The sequence below is a fragment of the Panthera tigris genome, chromosome B2 (genome assembly GCF_018350195.1).
Source record: "Panthera tigris isolate Pti1 chromosome B2, P.tigris_Pti1_mat1.1, whole genome shotgun sequence".
NCBI classification, from domain to species: Eukaryota; Metazoa; Chordata; class Mammalia; order Carnivora; family Felidae; genus Panthera; species Panthera tigris.
Genome location: NC_056664.1, coordinates 150,395,446 through 150,418,319, shown reverse-complemented (window position 1 = coordinate 150,418,319; position 22,874 = coordinate 150,395,446). Strand labels below are relative to the sequence as shown.

Genomic DNA, 22,874 nt, shown 5'->3' with positions numbered 1-22,874 from the left:
GATTAAAAATTTACCCATTATTGATGGCCGTGTGGCCATTAAGTGACACAGTTGGTATTGAAACCAAAATCCTCACTTGCACCCCAATGTCTATAGTGGCACTCTCAACAATAGCCACATTGTAGAAAGAGCCTAAACGTCCATCAACTGACGAATGCATAAAGAAATTGTGGTTTATATACACAATGGAATACTACGTGGCAATGAGAAAGAATGAAATATGGCCCTTTGTAGCAACGTGGATGGAACTGGAGAGTGTGATGCTAAGTGAAATAAGCCATACAGAGAAAGACAGATACCATATGTTTTCACTCTTACGTGGATCCTGAGAAACTTAACAGAAACCCATGGGGGAGGGGAAGGAAAAAAAAAAAAGGGAGGTTAGAGTGGGAGAGAGCCAAAGCGTAAGAGACTCTTAAAAACTGAGAACTGGGGCGCCTGGGTGGCTCAGTTGGTTAAGCGTCCGACTTCAGCTCAGGTCATGGTCTCACGGTGTGTGAGTTCGAGCCCCGCGTCGGGCTCTGTGCTGACAGCTCAGAGCCTGGAGCCCGTTTCAGATTCTGTGTCTCCCTCTCTCTCTGCCCCTCCCCTGTTCATGCTGTGTCTCTCTCTGTCTCAAAAATAAATAAACATTAAAAAAAAATTTTAAAAAAAAACTGAGAACTGAGGGTTGATGGGGGGGTGGGAGGGAGGGGAGGGGAGGGGAGGGTGGGTGATGGGTATGGAGGAGGGCACCTTTTGGGATGAGCGCTGGGTATTGTATGGAAACCAATTTGACAATAAATTTCATATATTGGAAAAAAAAAAAAAAAGAAACCAAAATCCTAATCCTAACTCCTAATCTTTGTTTTTACCATGGCATCATACCGGCGCCCTGTGTATTTCACTCCTGGAATTTGCTTTTACATACCCCATTCTCAAGACACATTGGAATGGTTGATGTTCCTAAATATGCTTCCTATTTTTCCCCCGTCAGTCTTTTTCAGGCTTGAAACCCTGTTTCCATTTCCAATTGTGTATTTCCCTGTAATTGCCCTACCAGTCTCTTAAGATACTTTTCAAATTCTGTGCCAACCTTAAAATCTTAACTTTTGTACTTGCAAGTAAATTATCTGCTGCCTAAACTGCCTTTAATAACATTTATATATTTGTATAATATTTGGCGTTGAAACTGCTCACGGACAGGAATGTAATCCACGGAGTGCACCTTAATACTCTGCCTTACCTTTCATGCTGAAAGGCTGAATCCGTATTAAAAAAATTTTTTTTAACATTTATTCATTTTTGAGAATGAGAGAGACAGAGCATGAGTGGGGGAGGGGCAGAGAGAGAGGGAGGCACAGAATTTGAAGCAGGCTCCGGGCCTCTTGGGAGCTGTCAGCACAGGGCCCGAACTCATGGACTGCGAGATCATGACCTGAGCTGAAGTTGGATGCTTAACTGACTGACCCACCCGGGCGCCCCTGAATCAGTATTTTTTGGCTTGGAATGAAGAGTTTTAAATTTGTGTCTGATCTAGAGACGGAATACCCAAGGGAAAAGAGTAGACCGGAATAATTGAATGTATAGATATATACATTCAGTTATATTCTGAATATATATATGTATATATGTGGCTATATATATTTATTGTTGAATTCTATCAGGAGAATCTGAGTGAGGGCCTTGATCAGTGAAGAGAATTTGGGAGAAGTTGATGGTCTTTCCCAGTGGACTCAGGCAGGCTGTTTCCTTCGGGGGGGTAGGGAAATAGGGAGCTCGTCTGAGGTTGTGAGTGAAAGCAAGGTTTAGCTTAGGAGCCATTTGTGAATCTTCAGCTATTGGTGCCATGTCTTTTCTGATGGGAATGGAAATCAGGAGTGGGTGGGCTGGAGGAGCCATGGGCTAGAAGGAGTGCAAACTTTTGCAAACATAATGAATGAAAGGGAAGCCACATGGTACTCTAAATCCTAGAACCTTTGTCTGTTACCTTGAAAAATCATCCACACTCTCAGCTAATACTGTCTGCTGAGAGGTCAACTTTTCACAAATTTCCGGTACTCTTGTGGTCACAGCTGCCTGCCAGGTTCTTTTAAGGTTCAGTTCCAAACGTGTGTGTGAGAAATCCTCGAGGTGACGAGGTGAAGTCTAATAACTAGAATTAATAATAAATTCAGTGCCCATCATGTCGGTGCCTTCTGCGGACGGGCCTCCCACTGTGCCCTGCATGCCCTTTGCAAAAACGCTGAAGACCCAGGCCTTCTCCTCACTGTACACAGGAGACAGGGGGACATGATCGGCCATGTGCAGCGAGCAAGGCTGGGCTGGGGAAGGCCGGGAGGGTCCACAGCGTTTTGGGGGCAGCTGACCAGCCTTAGGGAGCCCCCAAGGCAGCCTTCCAGGCACAGCTTTCCGAGCGTGCCCGGCCCACCTGCCGGTCTGCCTGCCTGCCTAGGGTCTCAGCTGCAGGCTGCTGCACAGAGCACATTCCAACCCCAAATTACACGCACGCAAGTTGAATTTCGGGCACTCTTACACTGTAGGATTTCGACAGGCCCTCGGGTGGCTGCGCGTAAACTTTTCAAAGGAGAGCCGCCCAGGGTGTCATTGGAACGCACGCGCTCCAGGGCAGGTGGCTCAGGAGCTGCGGAGAGCGTGAGGCCGCCGGCAGAGAACAAAGGCAGAGGCGGGCAGGGGCGGTGGCGGAGGACGCAGAGCCAGGAAATGGGCGAGGGCTCTCACAGCCCCCCGAGACACAGCCCACCGGGGCGGTGCCGGGACGAGGGGAGCCCGGGGGGAAGGGGGCGGGGCGCTCGGGATTGAGGGGGAGGGGCGGCCCCCTTGGAGAGGAGGTCCCTCGGGAGAGAGGAATAGGAGGACGGGGACCCCCGCGCGGGGAAGGGTGCGGAGGCCGCGGAGGATCCCTTGGGGTGAGGGGAGGGGAGGGGTCCCGGAGGGTCCCTCGAGCGAGGAGGGGGGGGAGGGGCGGCGGGGACCCCTGTGGGGTGGGGGCGGAGGCCGCGGCGGGGCCCTTGGGGTGGCCGGGGTGGGGGTGGGGAGAAGGGGAAGGGGAGGCGGAGACCCCTGAGGGAGGGGGCGGAGGCAGCGTTGGGACCCCGGGGTGAGGCTTGGGGGAGCGGCGGCGAGGACCCCTGGGGGTTGGGGGCGGAGGGACCCTCGGGCGAGGAGGGGGGAGGGGCGGCGGGGACCCCCTCCTCCAGGGGGAGGGGGCGGAGGATTCCCCCCCGCCCCCCCCTCCCCTCCCCGGGAGAGGCGGGGCGGCGGCGGGGACCCCCGGGCGGGGCGGCGCGGGCGCGGTGGGAGGAGAGGGGCTGACGTGTGGCGGGGCCGGGCCGGGCCGGGGGCCGCGGGGAGGGGGCGGCAGCGAGCGCGCCAAGCGGCGGCGGGCCGGGGCGGGGCTGGGGGCTGAGGGGACGGCGGGAGGTGGGGCCGCGGAGCGCGCCGGGCTGCGGCGGGCCGGGCGGTGGGGTGGCGGCGGCGCGGCGGCGGCGGCCGGAGGATCGCGCGGGGCCGCGGCGAGCGGCGGGGCGGGAGCGGCGGAGGGCCGGGGGCCGAGGGGGGCCGCGGCGGGCGGCGGGCGGGGAGCCGGCGGCGGAAGGGCGCGGCGCGCGGGGCCCGGGAGCGCCGGCGCGGCGGGGACGGCCGAGGCCGGCGGCCGGGGCGCCGCGGCGGAGCGGGCCGGCGCGGCGAGCGGCCGGCGGGGCTGAGGCGCGCGGGCCGCCGGCGGCCTCCTTCCGCCCCCTCGGCCGCGGCGGCCCGGCGGCGCGCTGGCGGCGGCCATGGCGGTGGCGGCGGCGCTGGCGGGCCGCGGGGCGCGCGGCGGCAGGGGCCGGCCCCCGGGCGGCGGCGGGCGGGCGGAGGGGGCGGGGCCCGGGCGGCGGGCGGCCCGCGCGGCGGCGGCGGCGGCGGCGGCGGCGGCGGCGGCGGCGGCCGGGACGAGGCGGCGGCGGCGGCGGAGGCGGCGGCGCGGGGCGCTAGGGCTGATGGCGGCGGCGGCCGGCCCCGGGACGGCGCTGTCCCCGCGGCCGTGCGACAGCGACCCGGCCACCCCCGGAGCGCCGTCCCCGAAGGTGAGGAGCGGCGCCGGGCGGGGCGGGGCGGGGACGGGCCGGGGGCGGGGGTGGGGTGGGGGGGGGGAGCCGAGGCGGGCGGCGGGGCCGGGCCGCGCGTTTCCCGCCCGGACGAGCCGCAGGCCGTGGCGCACTCCCTCAGCCCCCACCCCCCGAGGCCGCCCGGCTGCCCGGTCGGTCCCCGAGGCGGCGGGGGGAGGCCTGGCCCGCGGGTGCCGGGTTCGGAGAGCGCCTCGCGGAAGCGGCCCCGGGGCTGCGGCCGGTCCGGCCTCGTGCGGGGACTCGGGCCCGGTGGAGCCCCCGGGCGCCCCCGCCAGCACCCCCTGGAGTCCGCTAAGTCGCAGGAACTGAGTGGCGGCCGGCGCGCGGCTCCGCCGGCGAACTTAGTTTTTACCGCCCTCGGGGACGCAGCCCCGCCGCTGGCTTGTGCGGAACCGCCGGGGGGTGGGTGGGGGGGGGGCGCCGGGGGTCACCCCGGTCCTTCGTGCACCTGCGCGGGCGGGGGCCGCGGCGTCAGAGCACCGCCCGGGAAGCCGTGCCTTCAGCTCTGCGTTTTTAACTTTTCTGGACTGTTTCAACTTTTTAAGCAAGAGGAGTATACTTAAATCGACATACAAGTGCTCAAAATGCCCAGAAGCGAGTAAAACAGCCAAAGAAAACAAAACAACCAAAGCCCAAAAAACGGCAACAAAGCCCCCCTTGAATCAATTTGCCTAAAGGGAGTTATGCCTGAAATGTTGACTCTGAACTGTCTTAATCGTGATGCTTACTGTTAAATGCTATTTTTTTGGAGAATACATTTATTTTCTGCTCTCCATCTCTTACCTGGTTGCCTTTCTTAATAGGAATGTACCAGGGCTCTGTAATTGAATGGTGCTTATACGGAAACCAAAACGGACAATGTAGCGTATGTTTATCTGTTTGGGAAAGAATCTGAGTAAATTCCTAATAGCTGGAGCCGTCGGAGGCTAAGGATCACCATGGTGGTATGAACTAACTTTATAGGGCACTCAGTATCTGCTAGGCCTTGATCTAAGCGCTGCCCAGTGTTCAGCTCATTTAACCCTTCCCTTAGGCAAGCCCTGCAGGCTCAGTGATGGTCTCAGAACCGGAGCGGCTGGCAGACAGCCCCTGGGCTGGTGAAGGGTAGTGCCCTGTGAGCGCCCCCCGTCCAGCTGTGGCATGGCCAGCGACTTTTATAGTTGTCTTCTACTTTTTACAGTTGTCTTTTATATAGCAAGAGGACCATGGTATTGAACAGCATTGTATTTGTCTGACAAATCTATGTTTCGTTGATTACTTTTTTTAAAAGGTATTTTTGTAAGCGTTACAATCATCAAGCTTTAGCTAATATGTGAGTAAGTCAGTTTCCTGACATTTGACGCATCGCTCCTTTCTGAGTGGATGGTGCAACTTGGTCTTGACGTTACTGTCTCCTCACGGACAATGTCGCCTAAACATGTTGAAGCCTCCCGTTGGCTGGGGTGTGTACTGTGTGCTGCTGTATAGACGAATGACTCTTATTAGGGCACGTTTTTGCTAAATGTTTGCAATGTAAGAAAAAAATGAACAGGATCGGTAACTTGTCCCTAGTCCTCGTATGCCCTTTTCCCATGGGAATAGAAATATGTAAGAGAGCCCGTTAGCATAGTCCGATCAACCAGCCATACGTTGAGTTAAGCACTAAATGATCCACACGTTTGTTTGTTTTTTTCCCGTAGCTGGGATAGGAGGGTTTGCTTTAATTTTAGTGTTGCAGCAATTTTACATGTTTGTTTAAACCACAGGGCGTTTTAAAAGTTCGGTTTAGATTTACAGGTTAATTGAGAATTTTCTTATTTTGATTATTGCAGATCACTTTTTAGGTTTTTTTTTTTTTTCCAGGTCTCGCCAAGCCAGATTCTTGGCCCCTTTTAATTGCAGTAGAAAGTTAACATTTGTGTAGTAGGTTGTCCTTAAAAAGCCTTTAAGTTGAGCCTTTTAGCAGGTCTGGGATGAGACGTAATCCTGTGTTCCTTATTTTTTATTGTTTCTTATGTTTTGAATGTTTCAAATGTATAGGATGATAATGAAGATAATTCAAACGATGGGACCCAACCATCCAAGAGGAGGCGAATGGGCTCTGGAGATAGCTCTAGGAGCTGTGAGACTCCAAGTCAGGATCTCGGGTACTGTCGTTTCATTGCTCAGTAGTAGTTCTGTGGTGTGTCTCTCTCTGCACCCTCTCCCCCCTCCCCCCTCCCCCCTCCCCCCTCCCCGGCCCAGGCCAGGGCAGACACTACCGATGCTGTTGCTACTCCGTGCAATTAAATGTTTTCATTGTGATAAAATACACATAAAATTCATCATCTTAACTATTTTGATGACATTCACGATGTCGTAGAGCTGTCACCACCAGCTTTGTCTAAAATGTTTTCACTGCTGCCAACGGAAACTTCGTAATCATCAAGGAATAAAAGTTGCCATTTTCCTCTTTCCCCAGCCCCTGGCAACCGTTATTCGACTCACTGTCTTAATGAATTTGCCTATGTTAGGGGTACCTCGTATAATATTTAGGGAATCCTACAGTGTTTGTCCTGTTGTGTCTGGCTTATTTCAGTTAGCATCGTTTCTTGAAAGTTCCTCCGTGTTGTGTGTGTGTTAGGACTTCCTTTCTCTCTAAGCCTGTGTCGTACTCCACTGTGTGGACCGTGCATTTCGTTCGCACTTTCCTCTACTGAGGAGGTAGGGTTGTTTTCCTCTTTTGGCTGTTGTGAATAACGCTGCTGTGAATGTGGGGATATAAGTACCTGTCCAGAGTCCCTGTTTTAAAGTAATTTTTTGGTAATGTTTATTTATTTTTGAGAGCGAGAAAGAGAGGCTGTGAGCGTGAGTGGGGGAGGGGCAGAGAGCGAGAGGGGGACACAACCCAAAACAAGCTCCAGGCTCTGAGGTGTCAGCACAGAGCCCAACGCGGGGCTCGAACCCATGAACCGTGAGATCGTGACTTGAGCCGAAGTCAGACGCTCAACCGACTGAGCCATCCAGGCGCTCACGGTCCCTGTGTTCAGTTCCTTTGGGTATATCCCGTGGAGAAAAATAGCTGGTTCATACTGGAATTCTGTTTTTAGCTTTTGAGGACCCCCCAAACTGATTTCCGCAGCAGACTCCCCATTCTCTGTTCCTACTAGCAGTGCACACAGTTGCAGTTTGCTCGCGTCCTTCCCGATTTGTTTTTCCCAGTTCTTGCGATTGTGGCTGTCCTAAGAGATATGAGCTGGCACCTCACTGTGGCTTTGGTTTGAATTTCCATAAGGACTAGTGATGTTGACCATCTTGTCATGTGCTTTTTTGTAAATCTTTTGGGGAAATGTCTACTTAAGTGTTTTCGCCCTTTTTAAGTTGGGTTGTTTGTTTTTTTGTTGTTGAGTTGCAGTGTTTTAGGCATTCTGGACGTTCATCCCTTGTGAGGTGCGGGACTCGCAGATACTTTCTTCTATTCCATAGTTTGCCTTTTCACTCCATTGGTAGTGTCCTTTGATGCACACAATTTTTAATTCTGAAGTCCAAATGATTACTTTTCTTTTGTTGCTCATGACTTTGGTGTCAGATCTACAATCCATCGCCAGATCTGAGATCATGAAGAGCGACTCCTGTGTTTTCTTCTAAGAGTTTTCTAGTTTTGGTTCTTGTACTGAGGTTGTTGACCTATTTTTGAATGTGGTAGGAGGTTAGGGTCCAATTTCATGCTTTTGCATTTGGATGTCCAGTTTCCCAGCACTAGTTTTGAAGAAACCTCTTCTTTTTGTTTGTCACTTTTAATCGGGTTCATAAAACCGTCCCATTCTCGCCTCTGTTGTCCGTTGATGAGATTTAGAGGTTGCGTTGGCCAGGTCCAGAAACCTGTAGTCAGCTCTTCAGGATTGGGGTCGATGGGCGATACACTGGCACCATCAGACTAGGTCTGTTCTCTTTCTGTTCTCTTCTGGATTTGTGGAGTCTTTGAGAACAAACGACTGGTCTGTAGTTCAGTTCATTGAGTAACGGGTTTTGGAGTGTTGCTTTCTTCGCTGTTTGTGACTCACTGAATAGCAGATGGGAAAAAGGTTGATGACTTGGTACCTTGGGTGGACGAAAGAGTGGACATTGGGTGTGAAGCCTGAGACTGAGAATTCAGAATGGGTATCGCCACCGTGTTGTGGCCGTGTAGATCTCTTACGCTACAAGATTCCTTTACTCCTCCCGGTTGTGAGTGGCGTACGAAGTGTCTGGTGTTCCGTGTTTAGTGGCGCACGTGGTTGCTTCCTTTCCCTCTGCCTGTTTTGTATTCTTGGGACACACGTGAGACCTGGGAGCTGGTTTGTATCGCAGAGTCAGAAGACGGAGTGAGCACTTAAATAATTAAAGTAGTTGTACAAAGTTCTTAAAAATAAACATTCTCAAAAATAGATCCCCCCAAAATAGAAATGATTAAAATTTAATAAAAGCCACATTTAAGGCATAATGCGTATTTCTGTGCTTAGCTTTAGCTACTATCCAGCAGAAAATTTGATAGAGTACAAATGGCCACCTGATGAAACAGGAGAATACTATATGCTTCAAGAGCAAGTCAGTGAATATTTGGGTGTGACCTCCTTTAAGCGGAAATATCCAGGTATTAAGTCTTAGTTTATGTAACAGATTAAGTCTAACTTTTAACTAATCGGGATTCTTTCGGATAGGTTGTCAATTTCCGAATACTCGAGTATGGATCATTTGTAACGCACTTTATGTTCTGCTGGCTGCTTTTCATTTGCTGCTGTCACCCAACATCTCTCTCTACTCCCAGTCGACTCTCCTGCCTTATAAACTGACTTAAAAGTGAAATGAGGAAGGTGAATTTCCTGGGGAATGTTGTAGAAAAAGTCATTGTATAGCCATAAGCACCAGGGCTCTGGTCCTTGGCCGTTGCTCCCTGACCTTCGCCACGGAGGCAGCTGCACGGGCTGGGTCTGCATTTGAGAAAGGCTATCTGTGTCAACTAAGTTATTCTTGCCGTGGGTTAACTTTTATTTCTTGAATTCGTAAGATTGCATGGTCTCTAATAATCTTTGGAAAAGATAACACGCAGTACTTTTAAATCTGTGAAGAGTTTAACTTTGGAAACTTTTTAAGAAGTTTTTTAAGTTTTTAAAGTTTTACGTATGCATAATGTCACAAATGTAAAAGACTTTTTAATAGTCTTCCGTTTGCTTTTTTTTTTGGAGATTTAGAGCGACGAGATCTGTCTCACAAAGAGAAGCTCTACCTGAGGGAGCTGAATGTCATCACAGAAACTCAGTGCACTCTAGGTAACGCTCTGCATGCGAAGGTTGAGAGCGTACGTTCTCGACGCGGTACTGGATGGGCATCGATCCCCTTTCTTAAAGGATTTTACAAAATTAGTAAAATAGATTGAAGTATTTAAGTGCTAGATTGTTTACTTTTAGTTTTTGTGAAAAGAAAGGAAAATGACATTTTATAGCAATATCATTTTCTATTAGCTTTCACGGAAGCGTCAGAGCATGTGTTACGTGGGAAGTTTTACAGTAGTTTTTAAAAGTGTGGGTCTTTATCTCTTAAAAGGCACATTTTGCTCAGTTTTTAGTTCTGTATCATTATCTCCATGCTTGCTTTGCAGTTTTTCTTACATAAACATAGTAGTGCGATGTGGGTACTTTTTAACACAAAACCGTGGGTGTTTGTCACAGGGATTGGTTTCATCTGATACTATGAGTCTTGAAAATTACGTGTATGGCTTGTGTGTGTGCTGATGCTTCTGTTGAAATTGTAATGGACTTGTATAGTGTTTCTAGTGTATTGATTTGAAGACCAAGAATTGGGATACATTGAAAAACTTTTTTCTTCTAATATCATTACTTAGTTAAGGATATTGGATTAGGAATAATCCTTGGGGCGCCTGGGTGGTTCAGTTGGTTAATAAGCATCCATGACTTCGACTCAGGTCATGATCTCATGGCTTGTGGGTTCGAGTCCTCTGTCAGGCTCTGTGCTGACAGCTCAGAGCCTGGAGCCCGCTTCAGATTCTGTGTCTGTCTGTCTGTCTGTCTCTCTCTTCTCTCTCTTCTCTCTGCCTCTCCCCTGCTCACTCTCTCTCTCAAAAATAAACACTAAAAAAAAAAAAAAAAAAAAATCCTTAATCTTGAATTGTCTATGGTTAGTGTGCATCATTACTTAGCAATTGTTTTTATTTTTTATTTTTTTATTAAAAAAATTTTTTTTTTAATGTTTTATTTATTTTTGAGACAGGGAGAGACAGAGCATGAACAGGGGAGGGTCAGAGAGAGGGAGACACAGAATCTGAAACAGGCTCCAGGCTCTGAGCTGTCAGCACAGAGCCCGACGCGGGGCTTGAACTCACGGACCGAGAGATCATGACCTGAGCCGAAGTCGGCCGCTTAACCGACTGAGCCACCCAGGTGCCCCTTAGCAAGTGTTTTTAATAAAGAGATACATGTTTTTAGTACTTTGATCTTAAAAAAATTTTTGGTTGAAAAATTGATATATTTTCCTTGGACTCTTTAAAAATTTTTTTTTTTAATATTTATTTTTGAGAGAGAGACAGAGCGTGAGCAGGGGAGGGGCAGAGAGAGAGGGAGGCACACAATACGAAGCAGTTCCAGGCTCTGAGCTGTCAGCACACAACCCAACGTGGGGCTTGAACTCATAAACTGCAAGATCGTGACCTGACCCGAAGTCAGACGCTTAACTGACTGAGCCACCCAGGTGCCCCTCCTTTGCCTCTTTGATGAGCTTTTATTTATTTTATTTTTTTCAATTTAAGTTTATGTATTTATTTTTGAGAGAAAGAGAGTAAGCAGAGGAGGGGGCAGACAGAGAGGGAGAGAGAGAGAATTCCAAGCAGGCTCCACACTGTCAGCACAGAGCCTGAGGTGGGGCTCGAACTCACGAACCTTGAGATCATGAACTGAAATCAAGAGTTGGACACTTAACTGACTGAGCCACCCAGGCGCCACCATGAGCTTTTTAAAAATTGTTTGACTTTATATTATGAATATTGTTTTACTATTTTTGAATATATTACAGTATTTTCCTTGGACTATTGGAAAACCTTTAAAGAGTAGTTTGAAGGAAAAGCAAATTTTGAAAAATGGTTTTGTTCACTTAACCTTAAAAGAGCTTTTCTACTATCCTTTTTTTCGTCTACCATAGGTTTAACAGCATTGCGCAGTGATGAAGTGATTGATTTAATGATAAAAGAGTATCCAGCCAAACATGCTGAGTATTCTGTTATTTTACAAGAAAAAGAACGTCAGCGAATTACAGATCATTATAAAGAGTATTCTGTAAGTATTGAGTGACTACCGTCTTTTGGTCGGTTTAGGGAGAACGACATTTTGTAAGGTTATATGTGATTTCCGAAATGTAATATTTTTATTTCAGCAAATGCAACAACAGAATACTCAGAAAGTTGAAGCCAGCAAAGTGCCCGAGTACATTAAGAAAGCTGCCAAAAAAGCAGCCGAATTTAACAGCAACTTGAACCGGGAGCGTATGGAAGAGAGAAGAGCGTATTTTGACTTGCAGACACACGTAGGATTGCTTACATTTATTAGCTCCTGAACCTCACTTATTGCTTGTTATGGTAGAGTGCTTAGTACCTCCTTTATTATTGTTATTTTTTGTACCGGCAGTTGTGTCCTTTTCTGCCCCAGAACTTAAGATAGAATTTTTAACGATGTGCCAGTAACGCTCTGTTCGCACGCGCGCGCGTGTGTTGGGGGGAGGGACCGTTTGCTTTGTGGCTGACCTGCCGAACGAGACTAATAGGTATATATCATACTTGTTTGTCCCAAGGGTCATCGTAAGGCACTTCTGCGTTTATTGACTTAACTCTCACAGTTGCCCTGTGAGGTTGAAACTAGCCATTTTCTCATTTCATGGACGAGGACGTTGAGCTGCAGGGGTTTTAGAAGTTGCCCGGGCCCCCTTGTTCTTTGGGGGTGAGAAACACACCGCCTTTCCCCAGACACGATGGCCATGGTGAAGAGCCAGATAAAACTCACTTGTACGGCTAGTAACACCACCTGCCCTTGGCTTGTAGTTCTTAGTGTCTCCGATATTTTAGCTTTTGGGGGAGGAGTGCAGTGGAGCACAAGAGGGATTGTTTTCCTAAAGCCTTGTTTCCTGGCGTGGAATCAGTTTTGTATTTCCCTTCATGTTACCCTAGGTTATCCAGGTGCCTCAAGGGAAGTACAAAGTGTTACCGACAGAGCGAACCAAGGTCAGTTCTTACCCAGTGGCCCTCATCCCGGGACAGTTCCAGGAATATTACAAAAGGTATTTGTTGGTTTTATCAGCATTTCTATTGGGTGTTGGTGAGGGACTTCAGAGTCCTGTGTACTTGCCTCCAGAAAGTTTCTGCTCTGTAAGTCCCGCCCTAACATGCTGTGTGAGGTCTGTCCCTGCTGTCTCCTGTGGCTCTGCGGTGAAGGACACCCTTCGACTGGAATTTGAACGTCTGCTCCTGAAGCCGCCACTGCCTGTCTCCTGCCCACCTCCTGTGTCTCCGTGGACAGGCGCCGGAGCGTCCACAGTGCGCTTCGTGGCCCCGTGGCCCCCGTGTCACTGAAAGCTTGCTGGGAATGCAGACTCCCAGGCCTGCGGGCTGTTGGCCGCGTTTTTACGGCCGCCCGCCGGACAGCACCGGCTCAGTCTGCAGAGCGTGTGGAGCGGGGAGCGCGGCCGCCCTGGCCTGGCCGCTGCTTCCACTCCGCGGCGCAAGAACGCCACTTCCCTCTTTCCCAGCCTGGGGGGCACTGAGAGCGAGGCTAACACAGGACCATCTTGTTTGAGAATCTCAGCTTTTACTTCAGCCTTAAACCTTATGCTGTTTAGGATAGAGACCGTTCTTTATAGGGTTTAAAATGGACGATAGGATCATACTATTTGAAAATCCAATTTAAATCATAGCTTAGCGGATTTTAGTTTTTTTATTTTGGGGTCAGCAAATTATTATCTTTTGTTTACTTAAAAATTTTTTTTTTAATGTTTATTTTTGAGAGACAGCATGAGTGGGGGAGGGGCAGAGAGAGAGGGAGACACAGAATCCCAAGCAGGCTCCGGGCTCTGAGCTGTTGGCACAGAGCCCGACGCGGGGCTCGAACCCACAAAGTACGAGATCATGACCTGAGCTGAAGTCGGACGCTTAACCGACTGAGCCCCCGGACACCTCTGTGCCTGCTTCTTAACGCAGGTTTCCAGTGCGGACAGGGTGCGAAGCGGCGGAGGGCGGGCCGCGGATGGGAACGGCGACAATAAGTCAGCTGCTGCGGGCGCCACCCGACTGGGCGAGCGGTTGTGATGTCTAGTTTCGGACAGGATAGATGATGACACTTGTTAGAATACATGCTTCATAAGTTTTTAAGTAACTTGCTGCTCAAAATTTTGTTCCTTAAATCCAAGTGTTTTGTCTGCCTGTGGCGGACCCACAGATTGCGAGGACTTAGGGAGCTGGGAAGGAGGGGGCGTCAGGCGGCCTGGGGTTTGTGCGGGGTTCCGCCTTCCTCTGCTGATATTTTTATTTTTCTCCTTTTTGGGGTTGAGGATAAAGGACGGAGACATTCTCTTTTGACAGAAAGAATCAAAGGCATATTTTATGCTCTTAGCCTGATGAAAAAATGTTTGGGCTTTTTATGTATTACTCTCCAAAATGAAAACTCATTTATTACATGTGTAATCATTTTCCAGAAGTATTTGCGGTTAACTGAGAAAATTAGGGCCATCTTTGTGGCTCGCAGATTCGTTCGTTCACGTTCCTAATAAAAGGGAACTGAAACCCGTCCCTCTGAACCTCAGGTACTCAGCAGACGAGCTGCGGTATCTGCCGTTAAACACGGCCCTCTACGAGCCCCCGCTGGACCCTGAGCTGCCGGCCCTGGATAGCGATGGTGACTCGGACGACGCCGAGGACGGTCGAGGCGACGAGAAGCGGAAACATAAAGGCACTTCGGTAGGAACATCTCTCTGTACGAGGAGGCGTCTCCTTGAAGTGCGTGCTGACCGCTCTCCCGGAGCACGTCACCCTCTGTTTCAAGGTCGGCGGCGTGTAATTCCCCGAAAGCTGCCATTAGGAAAATGACTCTGTGCCTAGACACAGACTGTGTGCCTTTGTAAGTGTTGTTAAAGTCGCCCCTTTGTAGTTCTCACAGGCAGGTTAGGAAAGGGTACAGACCTTACCGTGCAATTCTGTATTCGGCTGTCTTGGTTTGGGGAGCACGTTCGCTTGTGTGCCTGTTGCGTAATTAATCATCGTAGGCTTCCTACGGGCAGTGTTAAGAGCACCGATCCGTTACCGGGCAAGGTGGCGGCGTCCGCGGGAGCGAAGGAGAGCAGACGCTGTGACGGCAGAGGATTCTGGTTTGACTCGGCCCGTGTGTCAGGCGGCTCGCCACTCTCAGCCTTCACGGTGTCCCACCTGAGCCCGGGAGCGGGCCACCTTCTGGGGGCGGGCGTGTTTGTCACCGGCAACTTCTGCAACATTTAATGATGCGTGTCGCATAAAATCAGATGCCGTTCCAGTATTAAAGTGACGATACCGCTTCTGTCCAGATACCGCTTTCTGTTTTGGGAAAAGGGGCGCTGTGGTGTGGCCAGGACATGTTGGAGGTGACTTTCCTTCATTCTGCCTGTAGGAGTATAAATGAGTCCCACATTTCAGGAGAGCATTTCATGCATGGTATCTACCAAGATTCTTAATTTCCGCAGAATTTGACCTAGCAAATACACTAACAGTTTATCTGAAGGACAACATTTAAGTAGGAAAAAAATGTCCATTGGAGTGTCAACGGTAGTTTTTATAATGAAAATTAAGAATACACCTCATGTCAACAGTGGGTGATATATTTATACGATAGTAATGAAGTTCAGAGAAGATTTAGTGATGTAATAAAATGCACACAATACTTAATTGAAAAACGTGTATACACAGTGTAATCCAGTTTTGTGTTTTATTTATTTTTATTTTTTTAAATGTTTATTTTAGAGAGAGTGCTTGTGTGTGCATGCACAGGCGGGGGAGGGGCAGACGGAGGGGGACAGAGGATCCAAAGCAGTCTCTGTGCCGACAGCAGAGCCCCATATGGGGCTTAAACTTGCAACCCTTGAGATCGTGACCTGAGCTGAAGTCAGTCGCTTAACCGACTGAGCCCCCCAGGCGCCCCTCAAGTTTTGTGTTTTTTGTGTTTTTTTTTTTTTAAATGAGGGGATCTGTGTAGGTGGGGTGTGTGTGTGTGAGTGTGTGAATCTGGTATCTGTGTGTGTGCAGACACACCTAGAAAAATTAAAAGGAGATGCAGTCATGTTCCCAGGAGTTGTCTCAGAATGCTTACCGGAGTGGTTATGGATAACCCAATTGTTTCATTTATAATTTTCATAATTTATACGAACGTAACATTTTTATTTTAATTAGAAAATTTTAAGTCAACAAATGAAGCATTAGATGGTCAGATACCAAGCTTTTAAACTTTGAACACCTAAAACGTATCTGATACTGTCGTGAAGGCTCAGTGATCGCTGCACTGGCCTACGAGCGTGTACTTGAAGAACTTCTTTAGTGACGTTTATTACTCGGTAAAAATATCCTCGCTTATTTAAGACAGTTTATTCCTTAAATAGTTTTTTCTGCGAAACAAGTAGGCTCCCTTGTGATATGGCAAAATGGTGTAGCGCCGGCTGGAGTAGATCACCCTGCTAGTGTTGATTAAGGCGGGACACAAAGTTGGTTAAGGTACAGTCTGCTTTCTGCTGTCGTGTGTAAGACAGATACGTGGTTTTTAACATGACCTGTTTAGTCTCCACTGGGAAGAGTTTTCTTATAATTATCTTTTTATTTTTAAATTGACGGAACTTTGAAACCTTTTTTTCTTTTTGAATGTTTGCTGTAGTTTTCAGAATTCGCGCTCAAATCTATGTGAATTCCAAGGAATCTTTGTCTTTGCCTTTGACCTCCAGGACAGTTCCTCCGGCAACGTGTCTGAAGGAGAAGGCCTTCCCGAAGGCCAGGAGGAGCCTCTCCCGGGAAGACAGAGATCCAAGGACAAAGCTGCTACTCCAAGAAAAGATGCTTCCAAACGTTCTGTACTGTCCAAGTCAGTCCCTGGGTACAAGGTAGAAGAAAAAAGCCCCTGACTCCGCTTCCTTCCTGAGCAGCCTCTCTCCCCGAGATAGTTTAACTCTGACTCCAAGTGGTGGAGGCCTGCCTGCTGCATCCACTGCTGTCCTGTGCTGTGTGCCCTCTGTCAGCTTCCTCCTGTTGTGCTTTATTTTCCTGGTGGCTTTTCTGTCACTTCTGCCTATGGTTTAGCTTCTGTTTTCTGTATATGTACAATTTATAAGAAAATCTTTTTTTGTCTTTTAAACAATAACCAGGCAAGTATGGATTTAAAAAAAATTACTTCCTAGCAGAACTTTATACTTCGTTTCTTTGGGGTAAAGATCGTAATTATCTGGCATTTGAAATATCCTAGTATTTCGAATAGCCGAGCATGCTAAGCTGTAAAGTCTGGGTGGATAGACTCTTAGAATAAGCTGCCTCTCCTGGAGAAAGATCTGGGTTTAATTTAAGATTACTTGATCCATTTGCCAAATTCAACGAACTCTGTGATAGAAAACAGGAAAACCTGTTATTTACATTGTGGTGATTTTTAGCCTGACCTTGGCAAATAGTCTCTATGCTTCTATGACAAGGATTGAAATGTTATTTAGTGACGTGATCTGGCTTCTGTGTATATATACTTGTTAACTTCCGGTCTGGCTGTTCTCAGAGGAAGGTATTATGCTATCAGCAATATTATTTTTGTGGTTCCTCCTGCTGTCTGTCCCTTCCCCTCCAGAGGCTTAGGTGAGAGGTGAGTGGCCTTATCCCTAGACGGGGGGTTAGGAATGTCCTAAAAAGACTGGAATTAGCCGCACAGTTTTATGTTCTGGGTGGTAATAGTAAAATTGACCATTCATAGGGTCTGGAATGTGTCAGAATATGCTTTCCATTGTGGTTACGAAAGTGTTTTGAAGGAACGTTTTCGAGTAAGGTGATTGGGTAGTTTTACCGAGTGGGATTGTTAAACAATTGTCGTGTGTCAGATTGGGGTCGCGGTGGATGATCTGGAAGAACAGGGGCGAGCGAGCTGCCAGCCGGCTTCCCTTCCTCAGCCAGAACCTTCTCATGGTTCACTTCCCTTTCTTTTCCTGAAGTGAAAAAAGCAAGTTAACAAATGAGTGTATTTAATCCACATTTAATTAGAAAATGCCTTTATATGATGATCAATTTTGAAACGCACACGTTTTTCCGGACGATGGCGAGCAAATCCCAAGCTTCATTCGCATCAGATGGCTTGGGGGGGCTGCGGCCGTGTGGTTTTTATACTTGTTTTTATGTATACGGCTTACCTAATTTTTTAAACTAAAGACGTAAATTAATGCTTAATAATCAAAAGCAAATGAACTCCAAAGATTAAATCTTGGAAAGTTAGCCTGGTGTGTGCGTGCTGGTCTGCAAATGGGAGCGGCCGCGCAGAGCACCCTACCCTGTCTGCGTTTCGGAGCCCTTTCAGAGTGAGCCTGAATTCATCATGGGTTCAGGGTGCAGAGTGTCGAAGCAGATGTTTAATAGGGGCTGAAAATGAAGAATTATTCCACAGTATCATTGATTTAATATGCAAGAAATCATATAGATTAACTTACATTGATATGACTCAAGGGAGTGTAATCTGCAAAATACACATTTTATGACTTCTGTGAACATTTTTAGTAGCTTAAAGTGTTTCAGGTATTTCAGAGTTTAGAACAACCAGTATCTAGGCTTCATACGTTAATATGAACATGTTTATTAAAAGTAACCTCTCTATGAAAGATATATTAATAAGCCAAGATGTGCCTAAACATTAGGGTACTTCAAGCTGAAGCTCATATATGCGAATGTGCTTGAGTTAAGGAAAATGATGGCGTAGCTGATGTCTTGCTTAATAAGATTCACTAGTGCTTGCCCTTAATTTGTAGGACACTGTTATTTGGGTTACATTAACCTGAAATTAAAGCATATTGTTAGGAGTCAGGCCTGGGTTGCGAGTATATAATTAAAATCTATACTATGTTTCTGCTGCCGTGAAAGTCTCGCTTATCTTTGGTTATTTTTCAAGCAGGAAAGTGAGGGTATCGTGAGCCTTGTATTTGAGATGCCGAGAGCTGTTCGGATGAGTATTTTAATTTTCTTATCAGCAGTGACACTTTGATGTTGCAGTTTCTAGAACTGTCTCTGTCAGACACGGGGTTCTGTTCCATCCGTCTTCGCAGGAGTTCTGCACACTGTTCCCTTCCTACTCCATCACAGGAGTCTCCTTCAGACACTGGCTTCCCAGCTGGTGGAACTGGGCGTGAGCAGTGTGGCTGGCTTCTCAGAGAGCTGAGTGCTTGAGCGAACAGAGAATTGCCATAGAAAATGCTGCCGAGCTCGCTCGCTCTCTCTCTCTCTCTCTCTCTCTCTCTCTCTCTCTCTCTCTGTTTCTCTGTCTGTCTCCTCCCCTGTCACTTCCTCTTTTCATCAAGATGAAGACTATTGGGTAAGAAAAATTCTAAGTGACTTAACGAAATACTATGATTTCAAGCTTAGAAGTAAACCTAGAATTTTCTTGGTGTCCCTTTTTATCATAGGTGTTTAATGTATGTTTTAATGGCTGTAGAACTTGAATTGCTCTAGAATGTGAATGACTAGCCTTGTGTTTTCCTCATTTTTGACTTTTGTAAGGGATCTCCCATGAGGAGTTCTCCTTTTAGAGTTTGATACTGTGTAGTTACTTCCCTGACTTCAGTGAAAGATAATCCAGTACGTGGTATGCCAGTGTCTAACTTCAACTACACGTATTAAAGTAGATCTTTCACATTCAGTGCAGGCGGCATAACCAAAGGAGGTGGTTATTTGGCTGTGCTGAGAGGTAGCTTTCTGCTGTATATTACGGCAGTTCCAGATTTGGTCGTCACTGAATCGGAACTTGGGTCCTAGAAGTGCACTTGTAGCTATTTTTTATTTACTGTAGGAAACACAGCGAGAACCTTATTCTTAGAATGTAGCAGCAACGACGGAAGGGGACTGCTTTGTAAGACGCGCACGGCTGAGCACGTGACACTGCCCTTGTGTTGGGGAGCAGGGTATAGAGATACACGTACAGGAGATGTAGAATAGTTAACGGTAAAGTTTTATATGTATGTTTTAACTCCCATGATATTTATTATTTTGTAGAGACGTTTGTGATTGTTTAGAGTTATTGTTTTTATTATATTTATGTATAAGGTTGACTTTTTTTTAAATAAATAAGCCAAAAATTATTTTTGAACGCCTCTGTCATCTTTTGCAAAAGAAAGACAATTAAAAAAAAATAAACTTAAAGAATTAAGAACAAATTGTTTAGGCCTTACAGGTTTTGAAGGTGGCAGTGAGACATTTCAAAGCTGGAATACTATATACAAAGTTAGAGTTTCCTTTAGGCTCCTCTTTGGTTTAATAACTTAGGAGAGGGAAATAGAAGATGCATTTGGCTGGGTTGGAATAAAACAGAAATACGGCAATTTGGTAACTCCCCCCCAGTTCCTGTAGACACACGGTCCTAGCCCATCCATCTTGGCCCACGCTCGCTCTCCTTTTTCTGCCACAGTTACTTACGTATTCCTGTAGCATGACTGAACATCATTTTATCATGGTCAAAACTGGGATGTTTGAATGTTCTCCCTCCCCCGGTAATTGTAGGTGCTGTGAATCTTTTCTTCTTTGTCCTTTTCCATGTGTCGCTAAGTGTGTTTTAAAACCCAAATATACCTTCGTTGGATGGAGCAAATCTTTAATCTGAAAAAAAGAATGGTACTCAAAATATGAGGGTGTGTGTAATTTTTTAAGTTACTATTTTTTTTGCTTGCTTGAAAACTTCTCTTTTGTTTTGTATCTCATACGAATGCTTTCCCCTAAGTATAAGCTCTTTTATTATTAGATATGCAAAGGGAATAATCACAGCTATTTCCCAGAAACATTTGTGCACGTGACAATGTATGGATGAGACATCTTCCAATTAAAAATATTAAAACATTGATTTTATAACTTAGGTTTTATAGATCTATTTTTACAATTTGGGAAATAATCAGTTTTTAAACAAAATCAGTATATGAGCTGCTTAAGACTGAGTCTTCTGTTTTATAAGAAGCCTTACTTACGTGTAAAGGTCATTTGGTACCTGAATTTCTTCTTCCAATTAATAGTGCAGTTTGACATTGCATTTAGTTTTTTCCCCTTCCAGCTCATTACGCAGATCTTACTGTGCATGTAGGGAATGTAGAATGCTACACTTAATCCAGACCTAGATCATGCTGTTGACAAAATTTTAAAACGAAACCTAAGGCTTTAGTCAGCAGGCCGTTGTATTTTTGAAAGCCGACTCTCTCAAGTTAGGTCTTTCTAAAAGATTGTTAACGAGTTACTAAAAGTAAAGATGAGGCAGTGACAATTCCTTGTGAACCCATAGTGAGTACTTCTGGCATGAATTTATAGCCCTCTTCTACCCTTCCAGCCAAAGGTCATTCCAAATGCTCTATGTGGAATTTGTCTGAAGGGTAAGGAGTCCAACAAGAAAGGGAAGGCTGAATCACTTATACACTGCTCCCAGTGTGATAATAGTGGTAAGTATTGACATGTCTTCTTAACATTTTAACCATCCTATTTGTTGCTTCAGAAACCAGGATCTTTAGTTGTCCGCTAGACCTGAATCAAATCTCCAAGTATAGAGGGTAACTTGTAACGCATAGAAAAGCAGCCCATGGGTTTTCATCTCTGGTGATTGGACACTGTAGCCATTCTTGAGAAATCCCGATGCAAACTAGCGTTTTATTGTGCCGTGTTAAATTCAAAACTCTTTTGTGAAATACTAATACTGGTTTTGGTTTAGGCCACCCTTCTTGCCTGGATATGACCATGGAGCTTGTTTCTATGATTAAGACCTACCCTTGGCAGTGTATGGAGTGTAAAACTTGCATTGTGTGTGGACAACCCCACCATGAAGAAGAAATGATGTTCTGTGATGTGTGTGACAGAGGTTATCATACTTTTTGTGTGGGCCTTGGTGCTATTCCATCAGGTAAAGATTACAAAAAGGAGTGAAGGGACTGCGCCGTCATTTTTTTAAAGGCTGCATAAACACCGTAAAGATCCTTCTATTGCCGAGAAGTGACCAAAGCTGTGGTTCTCCACATAGTGTCCACGTGCCTTTCATCCCTAGGTGCCCCGGCTAAAGGACAAATGGGTGTCAGGGGGCCTCGTCCAAGTTTTGGAATAGGGCTCAATGTATAGAATGAACTCAAGTCTTTCTAGTGAGAGCTAAAGCAAGAGCATCCGTTTGTTTCAAAACCTTGATTTTATTTTTATGTCCTCTATTCAGAAACTTAACAAAAATGACTGCTATGCCTTTATAAATAGTAAACCAGATTTCTAGAAAATGAGGCAGCATGACAATTCCAGATAACTTTGGAACAGAGCTGAAGAATAAATCACAGTAATTGGACTAAAATGTTACATACGATTGTGTAAATTTAGAACTTACTTGCATAGTTAACACCGTATAATACTTCATGAAACACACGCCTAGAACGGTTTCCTGGGAGTCGTTAAGAAGCGGGTGACTTAAAGTTTGGTAGTGAATCAGATGGAGTAAGTGCCTAGGTGGGGTTCACTGCCGTGCGGTCAGATGCTTGAGAAGTTTAAAGTGCTGTGTCTGGTGCACCAGGACTTGAGAGGATGTTTGCACGTGCAGCCGCCGCTGAGCAGCAGAGAAAAAGGCTGAAGATAAGCCCAAGTCAGTAACGGGGTTTATACAGGATATGTACTTTTGAACTTCTAAAGGATGACGGTGTTTGGGTTTCAGAAAGGACTGTGGTAGTTTTTTAAAGGTCCAGATCACTGTATGGTATTGATCTCCGCCCCTGCCCCACCCCAACTTGCGCTGACTTTTACATGGCATCGATTACACTGGTTGTCCTAAGGGAAGTTTCCATTTTTCTCCTTAAATTAAGTAACTTACAGGTGCCTTTCACGTCACACATCCACAAAAAAAATATCACTAGTGATAGCTAAGGAAGGAGAGCCAAATAGGTTTACAATTCAGTCCTAAAAAATTAAATTTCATACTAAACTAACAATTTTTCTCCTAGGTCGCTGGATTTGTGACTGTTGTCAGCGAGCCCCCCCAACACCCAGGAAAGTGGGCAGAAGGGGGAAAAACAGCAAAGAGGGATAAAATAGTTTTTGACCCCAATATTGTAATACGGATTTAAATGAACTACTTGGTGCCAATTTATTTACATTCTTGATTTTTTGCCAATAAAAGATTTCTGAAATTCATGATGTGCTTAAAATGTTAAGTTGATTCATTTGTTATAAGCTACTATTCCTCTTAAAACCAATTTCAGGTAGAGAAATAGTTCATTTTTCTTTCTTTTTTTTTTTTTTTTTTTTTAAAGTCTCTTAGGGCTTTGGCTCTCTCCAGAAATTCAGTGGAAATATATGCAACTTAATTGAAGTACTTTATTTCTCTTTGGCCTGAAACTTTATTTGCATGAAGTTTTCCTAATCTGTATTGTTTCTGGCCAGTCATGGGTAGCATAACAAAATTACTTAATAATGGACGAATTTTAATTGCTAAGATAGCTGCAGGTGATCAGTGCAAATGACCTTAACCGGCAGGGGGCAGGGGGGCAGGGGGGCAGGGGCACACCTGGGATCCACCCGAGTAGGGC

At 46.7% G+C, this 22,874-nt stretch overlaps 1 protein-coding gene across 4 annotated transcripts; it reads left to right on the top strand.

Annotated features, from left to right (window-relative positions):
* Nucleotides 1-3,963: 3,963 nt before the first annotated feature.
* PHF10 (PHD finger protein 10) lies at nt 3,964-22,454 on the top strand. 4 transcript variants are annotated; one of them, XM_042987553.1, is made up of 12 exons: nt 3,964-4,070; nt 6,132-6,238; nt 8,573-8,703; nt 9,302-9,379; nt 11,262-11,395; nt 11,493-11,642; nt 12,280-12,389; nt 13,908-14,061; nt 16,062-16,217; nt 20,657-20,765; nt 21,032-21,220; nt 22,290-22,454. In XM_042987553.1, exons 1-12 carry the CDS (start codon nt 3,984-3,986, stop codon nt 22,373-22,375), a joined length of 1,491 nt encoding a protein of 496 aa, XP_042843487.1. In that variant the 5' UTR covers nt 3,964-3,983; the 3' UTR covers nt 22,376-22,454. The 4 variants fall into 4 exon arrangements, with proteins under 4 accessions (XP_042843487.1, XP_042843486.1, XP_042843489.1 ...); XM_042987552.1 differs by having other exon boundaries at nt 9,296-9,379; XM_042987554.1 differs by lacking the exon at nt 3,964-4,070 and adding an exon at nt 4,578-5,554 and having other exon boundaries at nt 9,296-9,379.
* The last annotated feature ends 420 nt before the right edge of the window (nt 22,455-22,874 follow it).